This window comes from Hemicordylus capensis, chromosome 3 (genome assembly GCF_027244095.1).
Source record: "Hemicordylus capensis ecotype Gifberg chromosome 3, rHemCap1.1.pri, whole genome shotgun sequence".
NCBI lineage: Eukaryota > Metazoa > Chordata > Lepidosauria > Squamata > Cordylidae > Hemicordylus > Hemicordylus capensis.
The window spans coordinates 348,891,022-348,907,736 of NC_069659.1; the positions used below are offsets into that span (position 1 = coordinate 348,891,022).

The window sequence follows — 16,715 nt, forward strand, 5'->3', positions numbered from 1 at the left end:
CCGCCGCCCAGCCAGCCTTGGGCAGGAATCGGCTTCTCTTGATTCCTCCATCCGCTTCAGCGGGCTCCTTCCTCCCGTCTCCTGCTCCTCCGGCCTGCCTCTTTCTCTGCCTGCAGCTCTGGCTTCAGGAGAGAGCCCTCCCAGCATCCTGAAACAATAAGCAGAGTATGCATGACCTCAGCCTGACCAGCTCAGGGCCTCTGGCTGAATCCTTGCAATCCGCGGGGCAAGCCAGCCCTTGCAGCCAGTGTGGGGCGGGGGGGAGTTTCTCGCTGCTCTGTTTTAGGCTCTTGGAACACAAGGTCAGAGAGCTCTTGCAGGATCTCTGGAGTGGAGGCTCCCCTTGGAAAGAGCCAGTGGTCCCAGACTCCTCTGGGGTGCCTGTAAGGCAGGTGCTCTTGCGAAATGGGACATGCCCCTTTCTCCCATTTCAGTTCTCTTTTATGCCTGCAGAGGGATGCATTTAAGGGACATAGGAAGCTGCCATATACTGAGTCAGACCCTTGGCCCATCTAGCTCAGTGTTGTCTGCACAGACTGGCAGCGGCTTATCCAAGGTTGCAGGCAGGAATCTCTCTCAGCCCTGTCTTGGAGATGCTGCCAAGGAGGGGAATCAACCTGAGATGCTCTTCCCAGAGCAGCCCCATCCCCTGAGGGGAATATCTTTCAGTGCTCACACATGTCTCCCATTCAAATGCAAGCCAGGGTAGACCCTGCTTAGCAAAGGGGACAAGTCATGCCTGCTGCCACCAGACCAGCTCTCCCTTTGCGCTGTCTTGGCATACCAGTGGAGAAGGAGAATTCGCCTTGACTTCCTTCCACTGTGGGCCAGAGAGGCAGGCTCCCCTACCAGTGTTTCCTCTAGCAGGGATTCCCAGATGTTGTTGACTACATCTCCCAGAATCCCCAGCCAAAGGCCATTGCAGCTGGGGCTGCTGGGAGTTGTAGTGAACAACATCTGGGAAACCCGGTTTAGAGGGTTTACTGCTCCCCTCTCCAAGGTGGATCATAGGATCAGGGAGACAGGCAGAAGGAGCCAGGAAACCCTCAAGTTCAGGGGAGCATCTGGCTCTGTAGTCCAGACCACGCTGGGGGCAGCGCAGGGATAAGGCCTGGGGGCCTGTGTTGGCCCCCATCAGCCACAAGCACAATCCCCGGACAAATTGTTTATTGGGCCAGTGCAAAGCTGAATACTCGGCATAGCCCCTGCCCTCAGCACCATACGGAGGCAGCCATTCTCACTTTACATAGGAACATAGGAAGCTGCCGTATACTGAGTCAGACCATTGGTCTATCTAGCTCAATATTGCCTTCACAGACTGGCAGCGGCTTCTCCAAGGTTGCAGGCAGGACTCTCTCTCAGCCCTATCTTGGAGACGCTGCCAGGGAGGGAACTTGGAACCTTCTGCTCTTCCCAGAGCGGCTCCATCCCCTGAGGGGAATCTCTTGCAGTGCTCACACTTCTAGTCTCCCTTTCATATGCAACCAGGGCGGACCCTGCTTAGCTAAGGGGACAAGTCATGCTGGCTACCACCAGACCCGCTCTCCTCTCTCCTCTCCCACTTTGCAGGCGAGTGCTTTGCCCAGCACGGGGCAGGGGTGTGTGTGTGCTCCTTTAAGGGAACCGGAGCTCTCTTGAGCCCCTGCACCTCTTGGGAGGTGTGCACAGGCTGCAGGGAAGTGTGGCCCTTCCTTCCGGGGCCCTCCCAGCACTGAGGAAGGTGCAGAATTGTGCAAAGCTCAGTTGGGTGTGGAACGGCCCTCGCGTTGAGGGTGTTTTGCCCACATTGGGGAAAGAGGGGAGAGCGCTCTGCTAGAGGTGCCTGCTGCTTACCTGGGCAGGAGATGTCCAGGTATGTTATGGGGCAGGGGGGTGTCTGCCCCCGTGCTGGCTGCCCCGAGAGCATGCCAACTCCAGAGAAGGGCTCCATCTGGCTAGAGATGGGGATGGGCAGTTGGGAATTCCTGGCTCTCCGCTGCAGCAGGGTTAGGGTTAGGGTGGTTCTTGCGGTCCACTCCCCTGCCAGCTCCAGGTTTGGGGCAGTTGGGCATCCCCTCCCTGATCCTGTCCATCCCTTCCCCTTTTCTCCTGGCCCAATCTGTGCAGCGGGTGGCCCAGAGAGAGAGGCCCGTTGGAATCCCCGGCCATGAAGATCACTGTGTGATCTTGAGTCAGCCACAGTTTCCCTGCCAGACCTATCTTGCAGGGTTGTTGTGAGGGTCGAGTGCAGGCTGGGAAGGGAAGAAGGGGCATCTCTGAACTTCTGGGTGGAGAGAGAGAATGTGACTAGCGACAGCCAGCACCCGTTAAAAGAGATAAGTGCTGGCTTTTGTGGGTGACTAATTAGATCCCAGACTCATGTGAGACGACTGGCCGCACCTAGCCACATGCGCAGCTGCTTGGGGCGTCGGAGTTCACATGCATGGCGGCTGGCCACGCAGGATCACTGGCACGTTGGGCCCACCCACTTCTCACGCGGGCAGGCCTTCCATACAGCGGGGGCAGCCAGCCAACCTGAGGCTCTCCAGCTGCTGTTGGACTCCAACCCCCATCATCCCCCAGATAGTTTATTGCAGTGGGGGGTGATGGGAGTTGTAGTCCAAGAACAGCTGGAGAGAAAGTTGTTGGCTGCCCCTGCCATATCGGATCTGCGTAACACTCTTGGGTTGCAAGATGTACATGCTGCCAGCCCAACTATGGAAGGGTTCATGTGCAATCCCGGCTGGCCGCTGGTTCTTCAACGGGAGCTGAGTTTCTGAGAGGGCAAGGGCTGTCTTCTCACGGACTCATCCCACGCAGGCAAGAGAGAGGCAAGGGGATCGTTCACCCCGCCTCTCCCAGCATGAGCAGCAACAGAGCCCTTCCCACCAACTCCCTTTGCGTTGGCTCAGGAACATAGGAAGCTGCCCTATACTGAGTCAGACCTTTGGTCCTTCTAGCTCAATATTGCCCACACAGACTGGCAGCGGCTTCTCCAAGGTTGCAGGCAGGAGTATCTCTCAGCCCTATCTTGGAGTTGCTGCCATGGAGGGAACTTGGAACCTCCTGATACTCTTCCCAGAGCGGCCCCATCCCTTGACGGGAATATCTGCCAGTGCTCACACATGTAGTCTCCCATTCAAATGCAAACCAGGGCCAACCCTGCTTAGCAAAGGGGACAAGTCATGCTTGCCGCCACAAGACCAGCTCTCCTCCCAGAATGCAAATGAGAGGGAAGAACCGGGACACACTATGAGAGAGCTTTGCTCTGGTTGCTGCTTCCTCTCTTCAAAGGGGGCAGGCAGGCAGGCTGCAGCAAGGCCGGGCTGCAATGGGGCCCTTGCTCAGGCGTGGGTCTCGTCAGGCACCCGCAATGCTGATGGCAGCCCTGCCCATGACTATATATGGAGGGTCAGCAATTGGAGGCCCAGGCATCCAAATCTGGACCCCAAAGACGTTCTGCTCAGTTCCTCATTCTAGCCCCCCCCCCCGGCTACCTACTACCATGCTGCAGCTGGGGATGATGGGAGTTGTAGTCCCACAGCAGCGGGAGCGCCTCGGCTTGGCTGCCCCTGCTGTATGGGAAGCGTGTCCACCTAAGCGCTGGGTGGGCCCAATGTGCCCGTGGTCACGTGTGGCCAGCTGCCCGCGCATGTGAGCCCAGACGCCCGAAGCAGCTATACATGTGGCTAAGTATGGCCATGTGAGCTTCTGATCGAATTAGCCGCTCCAGCGTTTGTGGATTTATTTCAGCTGGTGGTGGCTGTTGCTGTTCACACACCCCACCCCTTGACACACATGGCTCTTTTTCTCCCCTCCCCGCAAATTTTACCCACCCAAGCGTACAGACAGCTGTGCACTCATACAGCATAAGGGCTGAATCGGGCTACTGACTCGCAGAGGCGTAACTAGGAAAAACGGCGCCTGGGGCAAGCATTGAAATGGCTCCCCCCCCCCCGCGCCCCCCGCCCCCCCCCCAACATACTACATTATACTTAGGTTTTTCCTCACAAGCGCCCGCTGCCGCCGCCAAGCCAGGCCACTGACTGGCCGCCAGGCGCCAGCAAAGCAATGGGGGGGGGCGCGGGCGGCACGGAAGGGACCGCTCATGGGGAAGGGGGCGCCGACGCGCTCCCTTGACTGCTGCAGCGCTGCTGCACTGAGCAGGAAACATTTGTATTAACAAATTTTTTTAAAAAAAATTAAAAAAATTTTTTTTTGTCATGGCGGCGCCCCCCATGTGACCAGAAAAGATGGCGCCCGGGGCACGTGCCCCCCCTGCCCCCCCTATAGTTACGCCTCTGCTGACTCGTGCATGTCTTACCTCATTTTATTATTCATTTATTCATTCATTCATTCATTCATTCAATTTTTATACTGCCCTTCTGGAAAGGTTTCTGTTTTAAACAGAAACTTTAATAAGCTTGGCCTCACAGGCATTTTCCGTGGGTGAGTGAGATACTTCCACAGTGTATGCATCCCTGTGTGAACAAGTAGAAATGTTGCATGGGAATTGAGGCCTTGCGTGCAGAATGGTGTGCATGTCAGGGGCACTGAAGCCCTGTTCAGACATCACGTTGTGCATGCATTCAGGTGTCTGTACACATGTCCTTTTTATTTATTTTTATTTTTGAGTAAATGACTGTACCTGGATTCATTTTAAAAGTGAGCCTGGTTACAGGTCCCTCAAATGCATGCTTCAGATAGGAAGGAGACTGCTGTACCTGTGCTCCACATAACATGTGAATAACTGTACATGAGTATGCATTGTACATGTGTTGAACATAACATGTGAATACGACTACGACAAATATTTATATACTGCTTTTCAGCAAAGGTTCCCAAAGCAGTTTACATAGATGTAAATAAATGAGATGGCTCCCTGTCCTCAAAGGGCTCACAATCTAAAAAAGAAACATAAGGTAGACCCCAGCAACAGCCACTGGAGGGATGCTGTGCTGGGGTTGGATAGTGCCAGTTGTTCTCCTCCTGCTAAATAAAAAGAATCGCCACTTTTAAAAGGTGCCTCTTTGCCCAGTTAGCAGGGGACCTGAATAGGACCCGAATAGGGCTTGAGTTCTGCACAGCGAATGTAAAAGGTTTTGTGCATGAGAAGGAAAACAAGTGCACAGTTGTGGGTCTGTACAAGGGGGGCACGTCTCATCTTTGGGGGTTCTGGCCTAACCTTCTCCCTGATGTGTTGTTCAAACATGCAGTACACGCCCCCCCCCGCCCCCCAACTCACACTTTCATGTAGTGGTGGGGCAGTTCAGGGCTGGAGAACTGGCAGCAACCACGAACTGTTGGCCTTGGGTTGCATTTGGATGTAAAACCAGCACTGTCTTGGTCTGAGCACTGTCTGCGGTAAGATGTTCCCCTCAGGGCAGGGATAGTTCAGTAATAGCTGGACAGCCAAGCTTGCCTCTCCTGCCTTAGGGGATGGCATCTGCGTTGCATGCAGAAGGTTCCAGGTTCAGTGTGCTCAAAAAGGACATTATAGATCTGGGAAAGGTACAGAAGAGGGCAAGCCAGATGCTCAGAGGCCTGGAGCCACCTTCCTTATCAGGCAAGCGACAGCACCTGAGGCTCTTTAGTTTAGAAAAAAGATGACTGCGGGGAGACATGATAGAGGTCTATAAAATTATGCGCGGTGTGGAGAGAGAGGAATTTCCCTCCTTCTCTCACCTAAACTAGAACACGAGGTCATGAAACTGATTGCCAAGAAATCCAGGACTGACAAAAAGAAGGACTTTTTCACACAGTGCATAATTAACCTCTGGAATTCTCTGCCACAAGATGTGGTGATGGACACTCGCTTTGAATGGCTTGAAGAAGTGCTTAGAGAAATTCATGGAGGACAAGTCTGTCAATGGCTACTCGCCTTAGGCCACCTCCAGCCTCAGAGGCAAGATGCCTCTCAATCCCAGTTGCAGGGGAGCAACAGCAGGAGAGAGGGCATGCCCTCCACTCCTGCCTGTAGGCTTCTCAGGGGCATCTGGTGGGCCACTGTGCGAAACAGGATGCTGGACTCGATGGGCCTTCTTGGGCCTGATCCAGCAGGGCTGTTCTTGTGTTCTTATTATGACTCTAACATGCCAGAGCTCCTGAACCATCCAGACCCTCCTTTTGCCAGCGGGCCCCTTTCTCTGGCCAGAGACCTCCCACGGTTGTTCCCGGGATCTGGCTGTTCCCAGTGCCTTAAAATAGTTCCCTTAGCAACTGCCGAGAGGGCGGCTTGCATTGTTTTTGAGGCAAATGCTCTCGCTAAATGTCGCGGCTCCCTGGGGCAGCTGCGCGAGCCAGAATTGCGGCGGACTCTCTTGTTCCTGCGTGGCCCCGGGCGTGTCCGCCAGCCTCCCACCCACTGGAGCTGCCGCGGCCTGTTGATGGACGCACAAAGAGTGTTGCTTTAGTGTCACAACATGTTTTCCTAACTCCACGTCTATCCATCCAGCACGGCCTCCCTCCGGGCCCAGCTGCTGCCTGCCTGCGGCTAAGATAGCAATGGGGTGGCCGGGCAGCAAGCCCCCACTTTGCAAAACCCCAGAGCCTGGGGTTGGCCTCTCTGCAAAGTGGGCCCGGGGACTGGGGCACAAATGGGGTGCCCACGCCTTGCTCCGTCAGCTGCTCCGTGCGTCCGAGGAGAATGCTGGCCAAAGATGCGCACACACACACACACACCGCCCAACAACTGCATCTTGAAAACTCAGCAGAAATGTCCTTGTGTGTTTATATTATTCCGATGATCCCTGGGTCGGCTCAGACCCATCTTGAAATAAAATGCCCCGAATGGAACCATTGCAACACGAGCTGGCTTCACAACCAGACCCTCTTTTCCCGATGCCTCTTCACACCAAAGAGAGTCTGCTGTTTCCACTGCTCGGGCTCCCACCGGCTTTATATTTACAGCAAAACAAACAGAAGCCTAAGCCCGCAAGGCCAAGCGACAAAGTGGAGTTGGGCCCGGAACGTCCATTAACCTGCTTGATTTGAGGCTAATGATTTGAGGTTGATTCATCACCTTGCAGAAGCTGGGTGTTGAATTGAAAAGAAGTCTGTGAGGTTGTTCACACAGTGGGAGGAAATTGGGCTAGCGGAGGCTAGCCCAATTTCCTCCCATCGTGAGAACCACCGGGCTCGGCTGCAAGCCTGGTGGTTCTTAAGCGGGTCACCCGCTAAAGTACCCCTGCCCGAAGCAACTCACGAGTAGACCCCTGACCAGGAGGCTGAAAAGCAGCCTCCCGGCTCGGGGGTCTCTCCAGCATGCCCTACATGCTCGTGCAGGGCATGCTGGAGCTTCTGGGGGCCATGTGGCCCCCGATACCCCCAGCCCCCACCGACTCCATAATGGAGTCGGCAGTCGTGTAGGCGGCCGGTTCAGCCACCCAGAGCAGACTGACTGCTCGTCTGCAGGGGAAAGTGGGCTTAGCCCACTCTCCCCGCAAACCCCATCCAGGTTCTTCTCACTAATCGTGAGAAGAGCCTCCCTTTCTTTGTATGTAGATAAGCAAGAACAGGGAGAGGCCTTGCCGGGGGTGTGTGTGGTAAACTTGGGTCCCCAGATGTTGTCAGACTACAACTCCCGTCATCCCCTGCCACGGTGCCTTAGACAGAACAGAACAGAACATACTTTATTCAGTCATTGACCAGAAACATTATCACACACAACAGAATGTAATTTGCATAAAATATAACAAAACTTAGCCACTGTGTTGGTGTATTTATGATTAAAATCTGACAATAAAATTTTTAAGAGTGACTCATCTGGATAACCAGGAAACATCACAATGTGGACTAGGTATTATGGGAGCTGTTGGTAGTCTGTCAACATCTGCGGACCCGAGTTTGAGAACCCCACATGTGAAGTCAATCATGGCCCAACTTCATGGCTCGGGATGCTGGGAGTTGTAGTCCAGCAACATCTGGGCACCCAGGTTTGAGAACCCCTGCCCTAGCCACAGATATTAGCAGTGCGGTTCTGTTCATTTCTTCAAGACTTTGAGAAGTGCAGGGTGCTCTGTGCAGCTTTTAACAGCCTTCTCTTCCCAGCAGCCTTGTTGAGGTAGGGTTGTGGTGGGGGCAGTGGAGAGGGAAATGCATTTCCCAGGGCTACCGAGTGAGTTTTTTAGCTGAGCGGAAATATGAAGCTCTCTCTCCTGCACCTAAATCCAGACCTTGGAGTTGCTGTCTGGGGCTCCTTAAACATTGTGCCGGCTTTGCCACTCAAAAGGTAACTTGGCATCATAGACTCTAATGCAGGACTCCTGTTTGGGTTGGTTACCAAATGTCAGGGAGAAATGGGCGGGGGGGGGGGGACTGTCAAAGAAGTTGCAGTCTCCAGAATTACTGGGTCAAGCAGCTGTTCCGATTAGTCTTGGTGAGCCAGGAGTCCGCGGTCTTATGACTGCGGTTTGTGTTGTCTCCAAAGAAACTTTTAGCACTTAAACACAGTCTCCTTATTGAAGAAGATGTTTCCCTTAGCAAAGCAAAAAGAGGCTATGGCACGCAGCTGCAGTTGAGCAGATGTCCACTGGAGGGAGCTACTGACTCACGTGTATGTTGCTTGTAAATAGCCCTGGAGAAGCAGCATTGCCCTTGAACCTATAAGCAATGTGGCATTTAAAGTATATAATTAAAAGTCTCCTTCTGTGAGCAAGGTTTCGTCAAGAAGGAGCACATGTTTGCATCATGAAACGTCATGTAACCAAGTTGGCATCATGAAACGTCGTGTTCTGTTTGGACTGGGCGGCCCCAAACTTTTGTCTCTGGGCAGTTAACAATAGCATAAAACAAGTTAAAATATATACAAAAACGTAAAACAATTTAACAATTTAAAAATCACATACAAATGAAAAGCTTGAAAAAAATTTTTTATTGAGGTTGATGCATCTTTTGGACTGATCTACTGCTGCATTTGTGGCTTTAAAATAAATCAACACCTAGCTGCTCAGACTTTTTCACAGGTTTTGCCACATGGGTTGCTGGCTTTGCTGTCTCGGCTTAGCCATGAGACATTTTGCACAGATAGTGTTCTGTCAATACCAGTCGCAGGGGAGCCACAGCAGGAGAGAGAGGGCATGCCCTCACCTCTTGCCTGTGGGCTTCTCAGAGGCATCTGGGTGGCCTCTGTGTGGAACAGGATGGTGGACTAGATAGGCCTAGATAGGCTATCCAGCAGGGAAGTTTCACAGAAAGTTCCAAAAATATAAATGGGTAGCAGTGATTTTGCTTCCTTCTAAAGCTCGGGGGTCCTCAGCTGTTTTTGAACTACAGTTCCCACAGTCCCTAGCGGCCAATAGTCAAGGATTATGGAAATTGTAGGCTAACATCTGCAGGAGGTCCAAAGATGTGAGGTCCTATTTTAAAGTAATCAATAAGTGAACAATGGGAGGAGAGCTGCTCTTGTGGCAGCAAGCATGAATTGCCCCCTTTGCTAAGTAGGGTCCATCCTGGTTTGCATCTGAATGGGAGACTATAAGTGTGAGCACTGTAAGATGTTCCCCTTAGGGGATGAGGCCACTCTGGGAAGAGCACCTGCATGATTGCATGCAGAAGTTTCCAAATTCCCTCCCTGGCGGCATCTCCAGGATAGGGCTGAGACTCCTGCCTGCAATCTTGGAGATGCTGTTGTAGAAGCTATGTAGACAATACTGAGCTAGATGGAACCAAGGGCCTGGCAGCTTCCTACGTTCCTAAAAAAGGAAAGGGGAACAGTTTTGGGCAGGTAGTCTGCATAATTCCTAGCAGCCCATAGTTTAAGGATCAAGATTGTATACTGTAAGGCTTGAAGAGGTTCGGCATACTGTGTTTACCCAAATACAGCCACCCCTCGCTGACTGAAGGTTTCCCAACCGCAGTTTGGAGTATCTGCAACCGGGAAATTGCGGGAGGTTTTGCCAGCCATAACCTGAGTATTTGCAGTTTGGCGAGATTTTGTTTTGCAATGGCAGAGTGGTCTTGATTTTGGGGGGTTGGGTCATTTGCAGAGGTCGGGGTCATGGGGGGGGCTTCACTCCTCTTACTGACTCCTGGTGACTTGGGGGGATATGGAGAGATTTTTTCCTATTTTTACTGTCTTTTGCGGTCTTTTTGTGACCACAGTTCCCCTAACCCCTGTTTGCCATGGATTTCAGTGGCTCTCCAACTGCGAATTTGCCAACCTCGAGGTTTTCCTGGAACGGAACCCTCGCGGTTGGGGAGGGGTAACTGTAGAAGAGGACTCTGGATTGAAGATGACCCGCTTTAAAAATAGAGATTAAATTGAAGTTATGCCTGTATTTACCCAAAAGGAAGAGGATTCTGAATTTAAGATAACCCCCTGATTTCTAACAACAAAGAACCTAGAAATAACTTTGTCTTGGATTCAGGTAAATAACAGTATGGTATCTGCTTCACTGCAGATACATGCACAGAATACATGCCAAAGGTTAGTGGGTTCCTGGCCATGAATCCATGTGCATCCCAGAACTAATGTGAGTTTAGCCACGTCTGCTGCTGTGACCATGTATTGGCAATGAGGCCATAGCTTAGTGGCAAAGCATCTGCTTGGCATGCAAGAGGTCCCAGGTTCACTCCCTGGCAGCATCTCCAGGTAGGCCTGGGAAAGACCCCTGCCTGAAACCCCAGGGAGCTGCTGCCAGTCAGTGTAGACAAAGTTAAGCTAGATGGATCAGAGGTCTGACTTGGTAGGTGGCTGCTTCCTGTCGTCCTACCTTTCTTCTTTGGAGATGAGGCCATTGCTCAGTAGGACTGCTAAGGTCAGAGGGTCTGACTTGGTGTGAAGCATGGTGTAGTGGCTAGAGTGCTGGACTAGGACCGGGGAGACCCGGGTTCAAATCCCCATTCAGCCATGAGACTCGCTGGGTGACTCTGGGCCAGTCACTTCTCTCTCAGCCTAACCTACCTCACAGGGTTGTTGTGAGGAGAAACTTAAGTATATAGTACACCGCTCTGGGCTCCTTGGAGGAAAAGCGGAATATAAAATGTGAATAATAAATAAATAATAATAATAAAGCAGCTTCCTATGTTCCTAAGGCATGTGCCTGCATTTATATACAGGTTCTAATTCTGTTTTAATTCTGCATTTATATGCAGGTTTTAATTCTGTTTTTATTGTATTTTTATTGTAAACCGGCCACAGAGGTGTGAGTATGGGGTGGTACAGAAATTTGTTAGATAAATAAACAAATATACAGCATTTTATTTCTTTTTATTATGGTGCAGAATATCTATATACCCGCCCCCCCGTTTCAGCAAAAAGTTCGCAAAGTGATTGACATGCAGAAAGGATAAGAAGAATGAGAAGAGGGTTGCCTGTCTCAGACGGGTTCACCGTTGAAAAATAAACCCAGACGCTGTGCCGGCCGGGGTTGGATAGGGACATATGCCTCTCCCTCTGCTAAATATAAGCGAGCCACCACTTTACAAGGCGCCTCTTTGCCCAGCTCGCAGGGAGCGGCATATTCACTCTTAATCCCCGGCACATAGCCTAGAACTGAGGAGCTCCGGAACGGCCATCACGCAGTTCTGGCGGTGCATACGGAGGTGGCTGAAGGAGCTGTCATTGGAGGCTTAGCTTCTTGGAGCCCGTGTGATCTCCTGGATCAAGAGTGGCCAGCCTGAGATCCTCTGGCAGCTCTTGGACTACAACTCCCATCATCTCCAGCTGCAGGTTTTTGGTTTTTTTGCAGCTGGGCACGATGGGAGTTGCAGTCCAGCAACATCTGGAGGGCAACTTCCATCCTTCCCAGGTGCAATATGCTGGAGATCGGCCGCCCCTGGCCAGGGCCATAAAGCGGACCCAGACTTAGGAGAACTGAGTGCAAGTGCAAGGAGTCTGGCAGACCGCAGAGAGCTGGTGCAGCGTAGTGGAATCGGAGTTGTGAATCGGGGCTTCCCCCGAGCCGGAATCTCTCCTCTGCCATGAACCCACAAGCTCCCCCCAAGCAAGCCGCTTCCTCCTGTATCCAGGTTCACTTTTAAACTAAAAACAGGGACAGTCATTCACACAAACAAAGGCATCTGTACACTCATACAGCGTAATGTCTGAATGGAGCTTCTCCCTCTCCCCCTCTCTCTCCATCTATTGCATGTGTGTATATGCCGTTCCCTCCACTCCATCGCTAAAGTGTCCCCTCCTCTCTCCTGACAGTCTGCACTGTGCGCTGCCAGAAGTTCCTCATCTCCAAGGTGGGTGAGGACTGGATCTTCCTCATCCTGTTAGGCCTGGTTATGGCTTTGGTCAGCTGGGCCATGGACTTTGCCATAGCCACCTGCCTGCAAGGTAAGCAGTGGGGTTCTGGGTGGTGGAGAGCTATGCTGGGGTCTGGCTTGGGCTTTGCCCATGGAGCCAGAGACCTGTGGGCAGCCAGGGTATTTTTCTCCATGAAGAAAATGAGTGCTTGTGTATTGAATTTTCGTGCTTGAAGTACATAAGAACAACCGTGCTGGATCAGGCCCAAGAAGGCCCATCTAGTCCAGCATCCTGTTTCCCACAGTGGCCCACCAGATGCCGCTGGAAGCCTACAGGCAGGAGTGGAGGGCATGACTTCCCTTCTGCTGTTACTCCCCTGTAACTGGTACTCAGAGGCATCCTGCATTGGAGGCTGGAGGTGGCCTATAGCCCTCTAACTAGTAGCCGATGATAGACCTCTCCTCCATGAAGTTATCAAAGCCCCTCTTCAAGCCATCCAGGTCGTTGGCTGTCACCACATCTTGTGGCAGAGAATTCCACAAGTGGATTATGCGTTGTGTGGAAAAGTACTTCCATTTGTTGGTCCTAGATTTCCTGGCAATCAATTTCATGGGATGACCCCTGGTTCTAGTGTTATGTGAGAAGGAGAAGAATTTCTCTCTGTCCACATTCTCCACACCATGCATGATTTTATAGACCTCTATCATGTCTCCAAGTGAATGAAGTTGTGTGTACGTAGGCCATAGCTCAGCGGTAGAGCATCTGCTTGCATGCAGAAGATCTCAGATTCAGTCCCCGGCTGCACCTCTAGGTAGGGCTGGGAGAGACTCCTGCCTGAAACCTTTCAGAAGCTGCTGCCAGTCAATGTAGACAATAGTAAGCTAGATGGGTCAATGGTCTGACTCAGTAGACGGCCGCGGCCTAGGGATGAAGCCGAAGCCCAATGGCAGAAGATCTACTTTGCATGCAGAAGACCCCTCTGCTTGCAGCTAAGTCTGGAAAACACTCCTAGAGGAGGTGGTTGAGAGTGATAGAGGTGTGTGTATGTGTGAGATCTGTCTTCTTCAGGGGTTCCCAACCATGGTTTCCCAAATGTTGTTGGGCTACAACTCCCATCATCCCTAGCCCAACGGTCTTTGGGAGCTGTAGTCCAGCAACATCAGGGCGCTTTCCAGATTACCCACTCAACAGCGACAAAATGCTTCGGTTGATGCAAATTGCATTCAAAATGTAAATAGCAAAGTGCCCAGCAGAGGGAGCAGTCTCACGAAAACTAACAACTGGAAAATACAGCATCCTTTTTACTCCGGACATACAATGTTATAGCAACAAATCGCAACGATTAAATCCAAAATGAGGCATCAGAAATGTGAACGGCACCCTGCTGTACGGTGACGCCGTAGGGATGCGGTGTTACAACACAGGAAGTGTGGAAGCACACTTTGGAGATATGTCCTGACTCCGTTGCAGTGACCCCTAATCTGGGAAGCGACCTGGACTACAGCCGCTCATCTGGCAGCTACTTGGGGACGGGCTTTCTCCATTGCTGCCTCTGGGCTTTGGAATGCACTCCCTGTTGAGATAAGAGCCTCCCCATCTCTGGCAACTTTTAAAAAGGCACTAAAGACATATTTGTTCACCCAGGCTTTTAATTAGATTTATCACTTTAATACATGTAATGTTGGGTTTTAAATGATTTTGATGTTAAAGATTTTAATTTTTAAATTGATTTTAAAGTTTACATTATTTTAATTGTCAGCCACCCAGAGACACAAGTTTTGGGCGGCATAGAAGTAGGTTAAACAAATAAAATCTGGGGGCCCACGTCCGAGAAGCTGTACTGTGCTCTGACTGGCAGCAGCCCACCAGGTTTTCAGGATGGGGGTATTTCCAAGCCCTCCCTATTCAGCTCAGCCCAGTGTCTCTCTCGGCATCTCTCTTGTGCTTCTTTTTCGTTCCTTTTGAGACCGTGAGCCTTATGCCTGTTCTTTCTCTCATTCCATTTGCTGTGTAAACCGCTCTGAGCTTTTTGCTGAAAGAAGAGTATATAAATATTCTCAGGATTCCCTGGCAATGCCAGGGATGGAAGGAACCTGGGAGCTTCTGCACGCAACACACACCCCTGGCCACGGAACGGGGGCGGTGGCAGTGGGAGGTCACAAGCAGCAATATATTGTGGCAGATAAGACCAAAGATACTCCCATTTTGCACACGTAGCTTGGCTGGACTTGAAATTGCATGCCCACCCTTCTTCTGCTTACGTTGCTGGCGTATCTGTCTTATCTACCTACCTCGCTGGGCCTGCTCCCTTTTGCTGCCGCACCTAGCAAACCCCTTCTGCCCCTTTTGTCCTGCTCACGGTGGGGTCTGCGCTGGTTTGGAAAAGCTCCTTGTGACTCAGCACCTGGACAGCGGCTGCTCACCTGACGACACAGCCCAGGAGGCTTTTTGAGGAAAGATCACATTCTCCCACCTTGGGGAAATGCTGGGGGTGTGTGTGTTTGTTTCCAAGAAACACACCAGTTCCAAGAAAATGGCAGAATTGCATTTTCCCCAGGGACAAAGCAATTCCGTCGTTTTCTTGGGCATTTCCTGTTGTCGGGGAGGGATTTCAGGGATCCCAATAATCACAGGGCAAGCATGTGTGGGAAGGAGCAAGCCCATGAAGAGTACGTTGAGAAAGGCATTTAAAGTCATAGGAGCATAGGAAACTGCCATATACTGAGTCAGACCATAATTCCATCTTGCTCAGTATTGTCTACACAGACTGGCAGCTGCTTCTCCAAGGTTGCAGGCAGGAATCTCTCTCTCAGCCCTATCTTGGAGATCCTGCCAGGGAGCGAACTAAACCTTCAGTTCTTCCCAGAGCAGTTCCATCTCCTGAGGGGAATATCTTACAGTGCTCACATCTCCCATTCATATGCACCCAGGTTAGCTAAGGGGACAAGTCCTGCTTGCTACCACAAGACCCGCTCTCTTCCCTTTAGAAGAAGTCCAGATACTTCTAAAGGTTTATTTAGGAAGTTACATATTGGGATAGAAAGCCTGTGTCCCCAAGCTTTCTATGTCTTCATAGTTCTTCAAGAGCAGAACAAGGAAGGAGGAAAGTAAAAATGCACAAACAGGTATACAAATATGACCGATATTTATATACTGCTTTTTCAACCCAAGCTCCCAAAGCGGTTTTCATAGATATAAATAAATAAATAAAATGGCTCCCTGTCCCCAAAGGGCTCACGATCCAAAAAGGAAACATAAGATAGGCGCCAGCAACAGCCACTGGAGGGACGCTGTGCTGGGGCTGGATCGGGCCAGTTGCTCTCCCCCTGATCAGTAAGGAGCATCGCCACTTTTTTAAAGGTGCCTCTTTGCTCGGTGAGCAAGGGTTTGAAGAGGAGGGGGAGACCCGAGAAGATCAGTCTACCAGTCCGAGGACGCCTGAGCAGGGAGAGAGACGACTAGGGTGGGGGAACCAAGAGGAAGACCCTTGCTTGCTATCTGTATTCCCAGTGCCCCTAGTGGCCAATAGAGATGCGCACGGAACCGCTTGGCACGCCATTCGAGGAGCGCCGAACCGGTTCCGTCCACTGGCGTTCAAGCCGGTTCGGAAGGTGGGGGGATTTCTTTAAGGGGAAGGGAGGCGCTGCTTACCTGTCAGCCCCCTCCATGCAGCCCGGGTCAGCATCGCCGCACACATGGCCGATGCACGCACGTGCACATGGCATGCCATGCGCACATGCGTCAGCCATTGCGGGGTGATGCTAACCGGGGTTGCAGGGAGGCCCACTGCAGCCCTGCGTGCCCACTTTTTGCAAGAGCAACAGTGGGGGGGAAGTCACAGGGCGGGGGGGCTGGCAGGTAGGCAGTGCCTCCCCTGCCCCTTAAGGAAACCCTCTTCCGCCCTCCTGGGTCCCAATTGGTCAGTAGGCTAGAAGGTGTGAAGAAGAGTCGATGCTGCTAGAGCGGTTTCTCCAACATTTTCCCATGCTGGGAATTTTCAGGACTCCATGGCTATGTGCATCCAGTGAGTCGCCTGGATGGTTCCCAGTCTGCCTTGTGTTGGGCTGGGGGGCTGGGGCGTGGCTGCTCAAGTGCGAATGCCTCTCTTGCGCACACTTACGTATGCCTGCTCTCACTCTGTGTCCCTGTGCAGCCCAGAAGTGGATGTATGGGGGGCTGGACACCAACATCTTCCTGCAGTACATGGCCTGGGTCACCTACCCGGTGGTGCTCATCACGTTCTCAGCTGGCTTCACCCAGATCTTGGCTCCGCAGGCTGTGGGTGAGTCCTGGGGAGGCGGCAGTCTGTTGATGTCTATGTCGCATTTTACGGGGCACACAAGAACAACCACTTTGTCCCAAGCAGGCCTTCCGCCCCAGCCTACGTTGGACTGTCAGAGGGGAGGCCGCCTCCATAATAGTTCTGTGGATTGGGTCCAGCAAGTCTCCCCAAAGCAGAGGTTCTCCACCTTGGGTCCCCAAGTCTGGCTGAACTACAACTCCCATAATTCCTGGCTGTAATGGGAGTTGTAATCCAACAACA

General features: G+C 51.9%; 1 protein-coding gene across 2 annotated transcripts in view; it reads left to right on the plus strand.

The window, feature by feature from the left end:
• The window catches only part of CLCN2 (chloride voltage-gated channel 2), a 96,227-nt gene that overhangs the window by 42,149 nt on the left and 37,363 nt on the right, over positions 1-16,715 (plus strand). For both annotated transcript variants that reach the window (XM_053309319.1, XM_053309320.1), the window contains exons 3-4: positions 12,131-12,262; positions 16,326-16,454. In XM_053309319.1, coding sequence (XP_053165294.1) covers positions 12,131-12,262; positions 16,326-16,454 — 261 coding nt within the window. The remainder of the gene's footprint in view (positions 1-12,130; positions 12,263-16,325; positions 16,455-16,715) is intronic.